Source organism: Amphiura filiformis, unplaced genomic scaffold, assembly GCF_039555335.1.
Source record: "Amphiura filiformis unplaced genomic scaffold, Afil_fr2py scaffold_63, whole genome shotgun sequence".
Classification (NCBI taxonomy): Eukaryota; Metazoa; Echinodermata; class Ophiuroidea; order Amphilepidida; family Amphiuridae; genus Amphiura; species Amphiura filiformis.
Genome location: NW_027305527.1, coordinates 436431 through 453444, shown reverse-complemented (window position 1 = coordinate 453444; position 17014 = coordinate 436431). Strand labels below are relative to the sequence as shown.

The window sequence follows — 17014 nt, the reverse complement described above, 5'->3', positions numbered from 1 at the left end:
ATAATTTGAGCCATTGGGGTTCAAGAGCCACGAATATCAAACTTGCCTGACACTTTTTCTCGCATTGTCTTGCAAAATATTTCTGAAAATGATATTCTCAACGAGATCAGTTATGAATGACACCATTTCACACTCCGCGGAGATATTCTACGTGACCTTGAGGATTAATGTGCCACAGTTTTGAACCACCGCAGGTGAAAGGAGTATCCCAGCAAGCATTGCAGTATAGTTGCATGCTCCATAGTAAATGTATACAAAATAGTAACAAGGGGGGAACAAGGGCCTCTTAGATATTGAGAGCTATGGATAATTTCACAATACTTTAGGGGTCATATATGTGCAAACACATGTCTTAACCTCCCCTGATTTAAGCCACTATTGAAAGTTGAAGTGAGGGACCGATTTTGTGTACATTTTCTATGACACTTACAGTTCTATTAATGGTACCGCAAAGCATAATGGGATACTCCCTTCAGCTGCTGTGGTTTTGAATACCTCCAACCTTAACTAAGGCCCCTACAAAAATAGCTTATGGAATAATTGGATTTAAAGCTGTTTGGGGGTTGAATTATAATGCTGCAGGTAGCAAAAATAGCTTGTGTTGTTATACATCTTCGATGTGTAAGGCGGGGTTTCATACCGACCACCATTCTTACAGTGGTTTCTGATTGAGCATCTTTTCACGAATGACTCTCATCCGAGAACAGGCTTCATCCCAATCGATGTACGCTCCTTCGAGATGTCTTTCATTGTTTTCTGTAACAGTGAAACTGCTTCGACCATGAAGAACTCTCTGGTTAGCAAAACTCACGATGTCTCCTGTGTATGAAAGATTGAGAACAATAGATTCAGATTGCATTATTGTATGCTACCAAATATTATGTAGTTTAACTCAATTAATTGATCTAACAGGAGACTATAATTATGTGCATACAGCACATATTCATAGCAAGCAGAAGTCAGCATTGGCTATACTACTCACAGGATTTAAAGGATCAGACGTATTTATTAGCATCTAAAAAAATCAATGACATTGCGAGTCAGGTGAGTTTCATACAATTCAGTATTAATGTGTAGGCAACAGATCGCTTGCGGTACAGAGTACTATTTTGGACTTTCAGCAAGGCTGTTTCTGTGCTATGAGCACGGCGGTAAGTTGATTGAAATAGCTCACTGATATTGTCAATCATGTGTTCTCACTTCTGTGATGGTATTGACTACATGCTTCTCAATGACTTTGGATAGAAATGGAAAGCTAGAGACTGGCCTGTACTTGTTTAATTAGTCAGAATTGAGGGGAGACTTCTTAATGATTGGCGTTATTACAGCACGTTTAAGAGACTGGGGAAACTCTCCTGTGGAAAGATACATGGTGATAACATTTGATATTGCATGAACAAAAGTGGACAGATTGTCTTTCAGATACCATGTGGGTATTTGATCTGACATATAACTCTAGTACTCAGACCTCTGATTAGTTTTTCAACATCACCTTCACTTAAAAAAGGGAAACTTAGACAATTTACACGACACTTCATGATCACGACATAAATTTTACAAGACTTCAATGAACATTCTCAACTTTCTCTCCAAAGTAGTGAGCAAAGTTATCAATTACTCAGTGCTTTGATAGAGTCAGAGCCAGGAAAGATTTTGATCTTAGGAAGGTAAGATCTTGATGAACTGTCGGCCAAATTATGGTTTATGCGGCCAGGCAACCGACGATCAGGCAAATTCAATAGGTTTACCTAAGAGGATAAACTTACACATAAGAAAAATTTCTTTAAATAATGTAATGTGCGCCCATTGACATGATTGAAGCTTTGATGTGATGTACTGAAATATAGCTGTTTGGATAAAAATTTCTCCTTTGAGACAATTGTAACAGTCTCAACAAAACGATATAATAATGTCACCCAAATGCGCTACCATATTGCAAATTTGGTAATTCCGTCTATTTGGATGGTGGAAACTCCTCCTGAGGTTGCTACCATTTAAACCAGAAAACTTTTGAGGGCATTTACAATTTTACATCCATTTGAGCCGCTATGATGTACAGAAATCATTCTCCAAAAACAATATAATTTCTAGCAACATTTGTATGGATGTCAAGCGAACAGTTTACCAAGCTTCCAAAGTTCATGTATCATAATTCTTATATCTCAGGACACAATAGATAAGCTTAGATAGTCGTCATGACTCGTGAGTCGACTATCACAAAGGTGCGACTATCGCTTATACCCCGGGCTTATACAGGTTGTATCAAAATGAATGTATTCTAACCGTATGAGGAGGAGGTACGTATCAAGCGATGGATAAAGGAATCCATATGGATCAGGAGGAGAGGAATGAGCAACACCATGAACCGAGACGAGGGCACATACAACCTGAGCAATCTCTACAACCCTCTGCTACAAAGCGACTCAAGAACTGGCAACACCAGGTCGTACAGTAGCAGAGCTTCATCACAACTCTGAAGAAATCCGACTGAACAAGACGGATGAAACGTCAGTTGGTGAGTTATTACCATCTATTCACCACAATATATTGGGTTTGTAAAAACAATCTGTAATTATTTGAACAATAACAAACCTGATGAATCTCTACAGTATTCTAACCGTGATTGATGCTTCTGAAAAAGCTTGCCTCTTCCAAACGCACGGTTGGATCCACTTGAAATGAAATTTGTCGTTACTCGTCTACAGTAACTTTATAATATTAAAACTTGGTATCTATAGACCCATACCTTCAACCATCTTGATTTCAATTTTGTTTTCCTCTTTGTATAACTCCGTGTTAAATATCTTGTTGGCTCGGTAAAGTTTGTATACATCTTGTACTGGGATTTGGATGTAAGGTGCTCTCACTTGGTCGTTGTAACTGATAGCTTTGAAGCGCCCATCTGGGAGAAGCCTGGGTTATAAACAATAGTAATATAGCAAAAGTAGTACAAATGATGATGAAGATGATAATGGCAATTCATACTAATACTAATACTAATACTAATACTAATACTAATACTAATACTACTAATAATGATAGCAGTGATACTGTTCCTCTACTTTCGAACATACTGTATTATTGGTGATCTACGTTTGAAGTGATACTCATTAGAATCCGTCCCCCACTCTCTAAAATCCACTGGAATTGTAGTAAGAATACGAAACACTTCCGGGTCAACGTGTTTTATGTCTTCAGCTACTTTGTATCCGTCACAGAACTGATTCTCGCCACCCTTTGTGTGTACTTGTTTAATACAATGCAACATCTGAATCTGTTAATGGAAATGGAAATAACGTACAATAATGATAGATTTTCACAGCACATTTTACAGCAATGTTTCCTGAACATTCCGTGTGGAGACAATCTCCGGAAAATCTTCATGATATATTATTAGGAAACAGTACCCACCACTTTATAGATTTCTCCGTAGTCCACTTGCCTTGTGCATACTCTGGTTATGACTTTTAACATAAACTCTGATTTTTATTAATTTTGTCCCAGCCGATTTGTGCTCCTTCGTCACTAAACATAGTGACGGAGGAACACAAACCGGCTGGGACCGAGACAAGGCCTATTGCAAGATCATCATCGGGTAATATGGTTGTAACGACAGAGTGCCCAGCCCTGAAGCCAAACTGTCGGTTGAAAATGAGACAATATTGGTCAAAGTACTTTCTCATCTTCTTGCTGCTGATGTATATGCTAGTCTTGGTGTCAAGGTTTTTGTCGTGCAATCCAGAGCTCCTTAAACTTTCTTCGATGGACAAAAGGACGGTGATAACAGCACAGTTCCGCGTTCGTTTTGAATAGAAAACACCATCAACTTAACTCTTCTTGGGCGCAAGATGGGAATCTCTCACTATTGGACGACAATGTTATGGAAGATTAAACAGTCTCCCCATCCACTATCATTGCTTCTACCTTTCCGCATACCTGAGCATGCTGAGTAACAGCTCTCTGAGCCATAATCGAGTACTATGAGCTGTCCAGCTTGGATTCAGTGGTGAGAAAGAGAGCCGGCGTTACCGTAGAATATGTGAGGGATCCTGGCATTCATTTAATCTGACACATCTGAGTGTCAGCTCAGCCATGCGTTCACATTATTTAATCATTGTCGAGAGACGTTTCCAGTCACCAACTTGTGATATGTTGGGTTTCGAGGCTTTCCTTTGTTAACTTTCGCGACAAGCTTTGTAGATGAAGGCTAGTAGGACAAAAAGGAGTTGTCGGCCCCATGATAAAGAGCACATGAGAATAAATACCAATTCCTTCCAACCAGGGTTGCAGGTGCTGGTCAAGGTTATTCACAACTCCCCGGACATTGCTCTTCAGCCATGCCTCCCTTTTTTTGGAGTAGAGCAGGACTAAGAGTACAGAGTGGGGAATTACCGAAACATTTCTTAAGATGCAAAAGAACTCTTACATTTGGTGACCGAGCGTAGTAAGGCACATCAGTGTGGAGTCCTAACTCTGCATTGGTGAAAGTGAGGTTGCTTGCTCCAAACTTGGTGATAACCTGAAATGTATCCCTTCAAAAACACAAATATTCGGTATTAAATCAACCATAACAACCACGGAATTGTATACCTCGCAAACACAAAACGTTTTCGACATTATTCGCAGAAGTTTAGAAAAGGTTGCCAGAAAACGTTTAAACGTCGGGTTACATACACTCATAGAAATTACTTGTTCGCCTTGTTGGCGCAATTCAAAAGGAGTAAGTTTGGGCAAAAAAAAAATAGTGTAAAAGTTGCCAAAACAAAATTCATTTTAGTTATCCGAACTTAAAAATGCTGAAAAAGCTCAAAAGTTCCGTCAACTAATCAACTTTGTTGGCATTACTTAAAAGTTGATGTAAGTCGTTGCGTCAACTTTTTAATGCCAACTTCTGAATTCAAGTTCAGAGAACTTAGAAAAATAACCAATTAGTTGAGTTATTGTAACTCAACATGTAAGTTGATGTAACTCGTTCATACAGGTACTTATTGTTTTGAGTTATTCCAATTTGGTACTTTGTTACTTAATTCACGTAATTGGATCATTTTCTGCACAATTAACAGTTTTCAAAAATTTATTTTTGTAATCAGTGCAAAATTTTGTATACTATAGCACACCTCTAGAAAATTATGCTAACCTAGTTTCATTTTCTGAGTTGTAACAACTCAATAAAGTAAGTGCAAATGAGTGCGACCAACATAATAATATCGAGTCAGCGTTACTCAAAATTGTACGCGTTGGCATTACTCGGAAAGTTGACGCAACGACTTACATCAACTTACTGAGTAATGCCAACGAACAATTTCTATGGGTGTACGAGGGGGGTGGGTAATGTAATGAAAGTTGACCTGTGATCTCCATGTTATGAATTGATTTCATAATACTTCTTTATCACATAAAGAATGTACCTTTGTCTTTCAACACATACCACACACTGGATTACGTAACAGCATTAGCATAAAAACAATGGCCTACACACACTACTCGAAAATGCGTGGAATGATGCATGAATCTAATCAGGTCAAAATGAAGTTTTATTTATATATTTTATATTTTCTCGGAAATTAAATTATGCAGAGTTCTGTTGTTTCAATCGAACAGTTGTAGAACACAAACGTTTCCGCTAGTAAAACACCCTTTTGAGATCTAGAATTGTTTATATTCATTAATAGTTTGTTTTCAAATATGTTCTGTTATGACCAACGTAGGCCTATACACCAACCTTACTGATGGCCTAGGGACAGAATACCGTTTACTACCAGGTTCACACAAAGTAAACACAGTACACTGCAGTTACTATTTCAAAACAATAAAACACTAGTAACATTTATTTTGGGGTTAATTACATCATCAGGTGGGGCTTTAACCATGTTAACTATAAACCGGCCTGCTTCACAAGTTATACACATGCACAATCATATCATGTATAGCAATTAGCATAGAGCAATAATATTAATATGTTATCATTGACAGTGCCATCATTGTGGCATGAGATGATTTAGAGTCATTTGTTATCCATATCATATCTTGATCTCTAGTTGGAGTTTCCATGAAGACTAGTCTGTACTCTGTAGCCAGTTAATGCATGCATGCAGCTCGCGTTTTTGTGTACACTACTCAAAGTCATGTCATGACAGAAATAACACAGCACAGCTAGCTTAAGCTTAACAGTTCTTTGGGATGGTTTCATACCAACTTTACCTCCACTAGGTTCCTGAATAACTGCTAAGTCTTTCTGTTGAATCTCTTGCATTTACATTGCAAATGTCATGATGCAGTCATGTATACAGTAGAATTCACCACGACCTTTGGAGGACAAAACCCCATTAAAAGCTATTAAACCAAGATAACACTCATTGAAAACAGCTCAACTGATTAAATCAGATCTTCTCTGGTTGTGCACATGTGTCTGTTTTATATGTGCGGTTTTTGCAATGAGCTGGTATTAGCTTCAGTTGGGTAACCGATTATAAAGGAAACGCAAGCAAACAATGGTATGTAGACCTTTGTTCACGAAATGAGACAATGATCTGCTTTTTGTCAACCAGCATTCTTGAAAATGATCAACATGATGATTGTTGACTTAACACGGTTTGGAAATAATTTCTTCATATTTTTTGGTGTTATCTGTCGTTTACATATCCTTCCTAAAACACAAAAGTACGACTATTTCCAAACACCTAAATTAGCTAAAAATTTAGGACATGTAACATTGTTACAAAACTATATTTTCTAGAATTTCATAGAATACTTTAAATGTAGCTTGTACCGTTGTTTTTTTGTGGCATCCTTCAGAACTGAGCGGTCCGTTACCAATATTAGCTAATATTTTCGGTCAAATCTCCATTCAATTAACACGGGGAGTTGGCTAGCAATGAGCTAGCTATGCCTTGCACTCACTCATATTTTACGAAAGTGCGACTATTTCTGAACATCTAACCTAGCTGTAATTTTAGGTCATGTTAGAGAAATATATTTGCTAGAAGTTTGGAGAATACTTTAAATATTGGCCGGTTATTTTTCACACAGTGATGTTAACTAGGCAAATTCATATACTTTTATACACACACTATTTGTAAAGGTCGCGCGTCAATCGTGAGAGCACTGTGTATTGTGTATAGGAACGATCTCAGCCCATGTGCCATCCGTGTTGCTCAGGTAGGCAGCCATTTTGATCTCCACTATCTTCAACCTGTAGGCAATTAAGCCTGTCTCCCAATTAGCTGGCTGGGGGTGTCTGATGCCTGATGCTCAATGCCTCAATCAATCCTATGATATACCAGGGGACATCACAGTTCAAAAACGAATTTCCCATTATTCCCATATTGTTACATCTATGCAAAAAAGTAGTCGTAGAGCCCTATAACTTCGTAGGTTTCATACATTTTTCAGCAGTTTGTATCAGTCACCACACCTACGCATCCGCAGATTGTATTTTTGATTTGCATCATTAATCACTGCACGGAATATCAGCTCTTACACTTGACCAGTTACTATATTTTCCATTGTTTTATTTTGAATAATTAATGTCATTGTTAATAACTGCTTTTTCATTTGCGACATTTCTGCAGAATAATATTGCTTGTCTTTAAGTCCTAATGTTGTTGATGTTCAGAGACATCCCATTTCCACGCAAGTTTAATGACGTGTTTCATATTTTTCCAAAGGCAGACCCGAGGTCTAGTTCTTATTTCTGCCCTCAAACGAGACAAATTCATCATGTTCTTTTTTGTTCTCTGACGTTTTAAAGACATGTCTTTACCACAATTTAAAAGGCCCGGTTTTTTTTTGCATGATTTTGCAGTGCCCGTAGGCTATTGATTTTATAACTGAATTTCATATTCGGGTACGCCGTCGAATTTCACATTACCAGGATTACCGGTCAATGTGTGAAAACTACAGTAGGCCTACTGGGTGCAGCCAGTCACTGCATTCGTAAGATGTGGCTCTGACTTCATCAGGACTGAAGTCAGTTTTCTCTGTATTATATTATTAATTTGTACCAATGTGTGTCGAGATGAAATAAACTGAACTGAACTGAAATTGATCCGTGGGGTCAGGCGCATAATTTGATTTTGTAATTGGAACAAAATTACTTTTTCCCCTGTACGATCCTATGGAGCCATTTGGGGATCTTTTTCCTTCAATTGAATTTTACACAAAGTAGCATTTGTCAAATTCTTCAAATACTGCTTGACAGACAATAGATTCGAGATTAGCATATTCAAATTAACAAAGAGAAGTTGTCAATTTTTGCGCAACCATTCTAAAATACATAAGTCCAATACTATTAAAACAATAATAATAATTAAAACAAATACTGAGAGACTTACAAATTAATGTTCTCGGACATTTTAGATTATATAGCTGACAAAATTATATTGCAATATTAAGTATACATCTGCAGAGTTATTTTTCTGCATGTACTCTGTTAATAAAAACGTTACTGTTTCCAAATATTATCACTTAAAGCGGAATTTCGTGATCCACAGCCTCATCCCCCCACTTTTCTCAAAAAAAGTTGAGATTTTTATATCACTGAAACCTCTGGTTACATAATGTTTATGTACAAAATATTTCTTGCAGATTAATTCGTTTTGCAAAGATATCGTGAAATTTCGTTCTGGTGCACCAGAACGAAATTGCAACGCATTGTATATGGAGCACTGTAATACACATAATCATGCATAACTCGCAAACGCAAAATCGGAATCAATTGAAATTTTGGGAATAGGCTTTTTTTGTGGATATGTACTGAAAAATGTCATAAAAAGAGGATGCTAGGATCACGAAACCCTCCTTTAAATCTATATTATTGCATTTCATTGTAAATTTAATAATTTATAACTCAATAGCAATAGACCGAATACATTTCGTTTGTACACAACCAGAATTTTCCGCACTATAGACGGTTTCAATAGCAACCAGCATTACAATAATTTGAGTTATGAGTCGTAATGTCTTACCCATAATGTGTCGTCTTCAAGTATGAGATCCTTTTCCCTATTTCAAGAACTGCTCCCTCTTTGTGTGGCGCGTCTTTGATGAGTGCCAACCCATGAACCTGCAATGCTTCTATCCAATCATGGAGACTCTTCTCATTATGTAAGATATCAGCAAATGAGAACGTGGGTATCTTATGTTGCATCTCGTTACCCCAAAACTGACGAACTGGAGCACTCACGGGATCCTCACTCATATCGGAAAATTTGTTTTCTTTAAGCCAGGAGACGGGAAACTGACTGCTGTGGTCATCAGACCATTTAATGTTCAACGTTTGGTCGTCGACTTCTGCTACATCTGGAATGACGTCAGGGTCCAAGTTGGCCATGAGTACAAGACGACCACGTGAAGAAGGATGAAAACATTTGTCACATCGACAGTTGTCTCGCAACCACACGTAAGGATATGTTCCAATAAGATTCCCGTCATCATGTTTTAAAAGACAAGACCGAGAAAGATGATCAAGTTCTACTCCCAAAAATGTAGACATTTTTAAAACATATAACTGCAGTGGTCGTTGTTCACAAAATAGTAATAACAATAATAATTATTATATAATTAATTACTAATTATTAATATTTTTGTGACAAAATATCGTCACAATAATATGTGTTTTGCTCACAGTTGGATTGTTACATTTGGCAATGTGGTCGCTGCGTTGTTCACATTTATAGATATGGATAACTAGAGCTGCTGTGGCTCTGGAGCCACGGATATCAGGTCTAGCCTTAGTAGAGTATTGTTTGGATAAATTCCCACTACTGTTGTCCCCTACATGATCTTTGACACCTATCTGTACACAAGTCTTATAAACTTAGATTAGCAGTTTCTTTGGTCAGGTTTGGTGGTCATAGTATGTAATTTAGAGGAGAAGCATTTCAGATTTAGATATAATTACCTCTAATGACCAGTTGACCATTGACCCTTATTTGAAAGCAAACTATAATTTAAAAGCTTGGGTCAGTGCTTCTTCTGGCCAGATGCGGTCAAAATTGGTACAAGCGTCTGGCACTAGTCGAATTTAAAGACGCATTTTATTGGGAGAGAAAGCACAAGAGGAAGAAAGAAGATTTTGGAGCTTCACAATATATTAGGTGTATCACCTGATGTAAGCGCCGAACCCAGTGCGCAAGTCAAGATAAATCGCACTTTTCCGTGGGAGACCTTCGAGGCGCAATCTTTTCTTTTTACCTTGGAATGCACTTTTGCACCCCATTTTGAAAGTTGTGGTGCAATTTCATCTGACGCAGAGTGCAGTCTCAGACAATCAACACATAAAATCAGTACAGATTTTATTAGTACAGATTTTATTTTTACAGATCAGTACTGATTTTATGTGCTGATTGTCTGAGACGGCAGCACCACACTTTCAAAGTTGTATCGCAACAGGCGAATTTTGGGGAGCAAATGTGCACTGCAATATTCGAACGCTGGGTACACGTCATATGTATTGTCCTACATTATAAGAACGTCGATCATCACGACATTTTTTTTAAACGACGTTTTATTAAATTAGACAGCACCATTAGGATATTTGTTTTGTCTCCTTTCTTGTGACCTTTCAAACATGACGATTTCATGTCAGACAGTTATGTAACAAACAAAACCAAAATCACTTCTCAAGTTTGGTGTTGATAAAAGCTGCTGGCAATGGGCTCAGTCACACCAATTCGCCATCGAAGTGGTTACGTAATTCTCTTGGTTACCGTTACCGGATCACACTATTTTGGTATGCCTTCGAAGTTCGAGTGCCATATACTTTGTGTGGTGATTGTTTCGATCGAGGTTCAATACTCAGGCACGCTATCAAGGTGACCGTGGTAACATTACGTAACGTCGCTGGCGAATAGGGCCGTTGCTAGACCACTTTCTCAGGGGAGAAATACATTTCGCCCGTATGATATGCATTGTCGGGCGCGAAGCGTGAGCTCAAACGGTCGAGGAGCCAAGGGCTAATTTAATGTGCCTCCTGATTAAATTTTATTTTGAATGAACATCATGAAAGTGATGAAACCCCAAACAAGCCCAATTTAATAGACTACTATAATTATTTTGCTCAATTTATTGTGTGATTAAATGAATGAAAATGAACATAATAATGATGATTTTGAAATGCCGTGTCAACAGAGAAAGTGGATCTCATCTATTCTTCAAATTACTGTTAGATCAAATTATTTAGATATCTGAACTATTTATTTCAAAAGATTATAGGGTTTAAAATGAATGACCGTACACCACGAATGAGCCGTAAATGTCCTAAATTGTATTCCGAGTTACAGTGTAAAATGTGAACGAAGTTCGTATTCATAGGTACCTCAAGTTAGTTCTACATGTATCTCGTTTTGATAGCGCTAGTCAAACACCTTTTGAACCAATCAATAATCCTATTGTTGAAGAGGATAAGTTTCTACCTACAATATTTCCTACGCATCCGAAAACCGATGATCAGAAGTCAAAAGTGTCAAATTTCGTTTTTAATATTTTGTGAGTAGAGCCCTCAACCTCTTGACCCAAATGTACATTCTGTGAATGTATCTTTGTAGAAGCTTTTGCTGCAGAGCAGTGTGAGAGCGTCACCTTTCTCAGGTTAGCTACAACAGCACCGTTCGGGATTACCCCGCGTTCGGGATTACCCGCCGTTCCCCTATGTTTACGAGTAGTACATAACATATGAGCCCTAGAGCTCCTTTCATGCGCGACATTCAATGGACAACAATAGGTTAGCTCCCGGCCCATTGAAATTGTTTATTTGCATAATAAAGACAATATTGATCACGATCAAATTCTAAGCTCTTACGGTAACATATTGATCTAAAATTTATTTTTTATTTTTTAGTCCAAATATTTCTCATGATGTTGATATACATATGAATTGTAATATCAGAATTTACTAATATAGTATAAAGAAGCGGCCTGATTTTATCCATATGTATGAAAACCATTAAATTTGTAATATTTGAGTTCTTTTTCTGATAACAAAACAGCATACGTTCTGTGCATTGAGAGTATTGACAGTCCATTCTCTCAAAGCTGGCACATCTCATGACATCACAATTTTTTATAGGTCAAATCTGTCTCGTTCGAAGAAACTCACCGCTTACAGTTGGTTTTTGCGAATTTGAAAAATAGCGATTTTCATTTGCTACATACTCTTGACTAAAACATTCTTGTTGATTAAAACCTGGTTAAAAGTAATGCAAATATACCATATTTTAATGTAATTCACTTATCACTATTAGCAGAGCATAACTTACTCTGCAAACATCAATATTAAATGAAATACGTCACTATGTAAAAAGGACTAATGACAATTTCGCAGTTCAAATGATAAAATACGTCGTGCAAATACGTCACTATATGAAACAGTTGAGCAAATACGTCACTATGTGAAAAGTACAAAACATCAATTTTACCGTGCAATTACAAATACGTCGCGCAAATACGTCACTATGTGAAAGCGCAGTATAGATGATCGGCATATACGTCGTTATGTGATACAGATATTACAGGTTTTGCAAATACGACATAATTAAATTAATTAATACCTTACCAATTAAGCCACTTGGAGGCATGGTTATTGGTGAATAGGCCTATATAGAGTAGAACATAGCAAGTTCCAATTTTCTCAAAAATGTTAAGAATGTCGAATACGTCAGTAAGTGATGCCTTAAATGTCAGAAGAAATGATTATAAACCACGAATCACATGATTTTATTTCAAACAAACTCATATTGACCATAAAATCATACAAAAAATAGCCGGCTCTCAACACGCGATATTAAAAATTCCAGCTCCGAAATTGTCTAGGGCAATGACGTCATGGTTATTTGCTCTCAATTGTCGTCAACCTTCCATTTTACTGCTGGCACGTGGCCCGCACGTCATCATGGTGATTACACCAGACAATAATTTCAGCGTCCGGCAATTTCGAATATCGCGTGATGAGAGACGGCTGTTTTATTCATTTTTATGGTCAATATGAGTTTGCTTTAAACCACGTGATTCGTGCTTGATAGGCCTAATTATTTTTCTAACATAATTATAAGATTGCCGGAACATTAACCAGGTGCAGGCTTCATTAGCTTCGAGGATCAGGAAGTTGTTAAGACCATCGTATTGGAATTTCATACATCAGTATTAATTTTGCAAACTTTCCTTAATGTTGTATGGGTGGTTGGCGAAGACACTCCTATTGCGCACATAATTAACACAATGTACATGCAGATTTCACACAAGCTGGAACTAAAAATTGGGAGTTTGCTGAGCGTTAGCAAAACAATTGGCCTTGGGTCCACTAAATTTTGCCCTTCCTTTTGAGTTGTAAATCTAATAGCTCTGCGCTATTAGTCAGTAGGCCTATGTGACATCAGAAATACGGATGTAAGGAATTTTTGGAAAAGGAACGGGAATGAACAGAACCTTGGAAAAGATCCACGAAAATTTAAAAAAAAATATTTTCAGAGGGGGAGGGGATGAAGGTAGGCATATTGGCTGCCTTTATACAAATTGACAAATTGCTTTGTCCGAAATTCTCTTGGGGGGAATAAAATTGCCTTCATTGTGCTACTGAGACGTCATTGCCATAGGCAATTTCGGTGCCCGGGAAATTTGAATATCGCATGTTGTTTTTATTAGTTTTTATGGTCAATATGAGTTTGTTTTAAATAATACCATTCGTGATTCGTGCTTGATAATTGTTTTTCTAACATAGGCCTAATGTTGTGATTGCAGGAGTGTTCCCTTAACGGGTTAGGCCATTTTTAATCGACTTTCGAAAAGTTTTTTGATACATTCATTGATTTCTCAAAAAGTAAAAATCGCAGTTTAACAAATAACGGTTCAAATGAAAGCCATTATTGGGGGCTAATTGTTGTATCACTATGAAAGGCCTGACACCAATATAAACACTTATTTCGGTGACCCAAGTTCATGGTCATTTCTGCTCACGCACTTTTTTACAGATGGCCTAGAATTTCATATTTCGGTTTCAGCGATTGCCCGAAAAAGGTGGTATGTTTTTGAAAAGCGTTTCCGCTTGGAATGTAGATAGTTGTTGTTTCTATTACTGTTCGCGATTTTAATTTATGCACTTTTTAGCCGACAATTTTCAATGCATTTTACATAATAGAAATGTCGCTGGCATAAATACCGATATTTTTAACAGTATCGTTTTTTTAAACCAAAATATCATAAAAAAGAGTTCCCAATACTTTTATGAAACCATAGATACCAAATCGGACTGCAGGTGATGAACAGATTTTGAACTAGAATTAAAAGAACCAGCGTAGGCCTTCTCAAAATGTACTTTCTTTAAATATCGAGTTGTTTAATTTTGGACTGCTTTTTCCTTGTTTTTTATAACAAGAAAATGCTTTACATACCCCAAACTTCTCACATAGTCTTGGCTAAGTGTCCGTTACTGGTTGATATTATTAGAATTAAACGATTTTCATGATTAACTTACTTTTACCGCAATGTTTTCCCTCGCAATGTTCAAATATATCCCCAAAATGGCGTTGCTTTCAGTCTCACATAAATGACAAGGTTATCCCAAGATGTGTGAGAGTTTCTGACACTATATTCACGGGTATTCTATAGCTATTCAAACATATACAAATTTGGCTGGTTTGCGATAAGCTATACCATTTTCACCCTGATGTGGTAGACTGGATCCTTCAGTTTTTCAACAACTACGCACGGTCATCGGGTTGTGCTGTTGGTGAATAAGGCAACGTGACGGATTGTGGGTAAATAAAAGACGCCGTCATTAGAGGCCAGAAGGATTCAGGCTACTGATATGGCAGTGACATCAGCACTGTATGAATTTCATTACACTCCCTAGCGTTCGATCAAAGCGCTGATGTACACTCGCACACGCTTAAAGACGCCGCATAGATGCGCGAGCGAAACAGCTGCTTCAACGTGTTGACGTCACTGCCACATCGGGGTGAAAACTGGTATAGGTCAGGCTTCCTCAAATAGGTTTGTTGAAGCGCCACATGAAATAAAAGACTGAAAAGCAGCTTTCGCGGTGCTTTAGCACGGCCGGGGGAGTCAGAGGGGTGCCCCCCTGTGAAGTTATCGTTTTGTTTTTTTAAGTTGAGGTGCAAATGACGCCATTTGGTGCAATATTTTGCACTATTTTAGCCTGTCTTTACACGGAGAACATGGGAAATTATTTATTTATTTATTTATTTATTTATTTATTTTAAATCTAAACGGCGCCTCGCGCCACTCGGGAAGCCACGCTATTTGCGGACCCCTGGTATAGGTAATAGATGACTATGAAAACTTTCCGCATACCGAATATGGGTTTAGCCCATATTTAATTGCCTTTAGGCCCTAGGATTTATTTTTAGAAAAGAAAGCCTAAGACTGGAGCCTAATCAATTGAGAAGGGAATGGATTTTGTCACAATAATATCAAAATTAATATCGTCGATAACAAGAAGGAATGCATCACGATTTTTTGATATCCAGCTATAGTATTTTAATTGATTTACACTGAACATGAAGCTATAATATCTCTACTATATAGCTTCATGCACTGGACATTTGCAGACCGACCTTCTCCATGTAGCGAGTACCACATTAGATTGTGTTTACAAGAAATATATAATAAGCGCCACTTCCACGAAATGTCCTATATGCCAGCAACTTTGATGATAATATATTATCTACAACATCACACCTGTTTTTCAAGAACTCTCTTTTATCTATTCACCTCAAAGAAAGGATTAGAATTATTATAATAGAATCCCTGACCTGAGGCAACGCATTTTTAATGAGTTGCTGAGGGACTAGAAATCTTTTATGGTCGAATGAACAACGTATGACCACTACACAGGTCAATGGCCTTATTGTGTTCTGGCGGGTTATTTAAAAGCACAGTCCCTGAATTTTTCCAGACAAGGAACAATAGGAACAAATTGCCTGGCAATGGGGTCACATATAATCCCAGTCTATAGTGTGATCAGAACATTATAGGCAGGTAATCATTATAGTATAATCAGTACGAAAAGTCCAATGCGATTTTTAATGTATTTTAAAAATTCAAAGAACCACTTTTTAGCGGGAATTTTGCAAGTTACACAGCTGAAGTTGTAAAATGGTTGAAATACTACAATATTACGGCGTAAACAAGAATATGTTTGTTTGGTCTTTGTTCCTATAGCCACATCCCTTAAAGCTATTTCAGCACATCACATCTGTCAAAGCTCCAAATGGGCGCCCAAATCCTTTTTAAAGGATTTTTTATTTACTACTCAACACATGGCTTTGATTGATATTGCTAAAAATTACTAAACTCAATCATATAAAGTACAAGTATTAAAAAATCGTTAAATTAACACCTGGTTTTGACTTTTACTGTAAAAACCGTATAGAGTTATTAAAATTGATTATGAAAGAGTTAATCATTAAAGCCATATTATAACATTTGCTGAGAAGGACGCTCAATATTTTTAAGAATTCTGTTTTTTACACGCGATGATATTGTACTTTATTAAACCAACATACCCTGCAAAAATCAAGACCATAGGTGCTGTGATTTTGTCAAAATCCATGATTTTGAATAAAACGCAGGAACCATCGTTTTGTTATTACGATGGAAATATTAGTCGAACGCATACGCGATGTTCATAACACAGTACGTACATGGCGTGCGGGACGGTGATCTACACAACGAAGGGTCGTACCGTAACACGACCGAAGGAGTGATACGCATTGGAGACATCGGCGCTGGTAGTAAATTTCAATAATCGTGTTTGCTTTGCCTTAGTTGTTCGGCTCAAAATTAAAAGGGGATATATCTGACAGTAAAAGCTAACATTTTATGACAAAGTAATACTAATCTATTTTGTATGAAAATGTTATAATAATTATGGCTTTAAAAGTTAATGTTAAAATCATAAAAAGAAAAGGTAGATGAGGACCGTTTAAAAATGATCTGGTTTTGACAATGACATTTAGCACCAAGGGGTCGGTCACCCACCTTTGCACAGTATTTTATG

General features: G+C 37.3%; 1 protein-coding gene across 1 annotated transcript; it reads right to left on the bottom strand.

Moving 5' to 3' along the window:
- Positions 1-600: 600 nt before the first annotated feature.
- On the bottom strand, positions 601-9334 carry LOC140144557 (gamma-butyrobetaine dioxygenase-like). Its single transcript, XM_072166375.1, has 5 exons — positions 8967-9334; positions 4427-4532; positions 3075-3274; positions 2747-2913; positions 601-819 (listed from the first exon to the last, which is right to left on the bottom strand). The coding sequence occupies exons 1-5, from the start codon at positions 9329-9331 to the stop codon at positions 653-655; spliced, it is 1005 nt and encodes a 334-aa protein (XP_072022476.1). The 5' UTR covers positions 9332-9334; the 3' UTR covers positions 601-652.
- Between the last annotated feature and the right edge of the window lie 7680 nt (positions 9335-17014).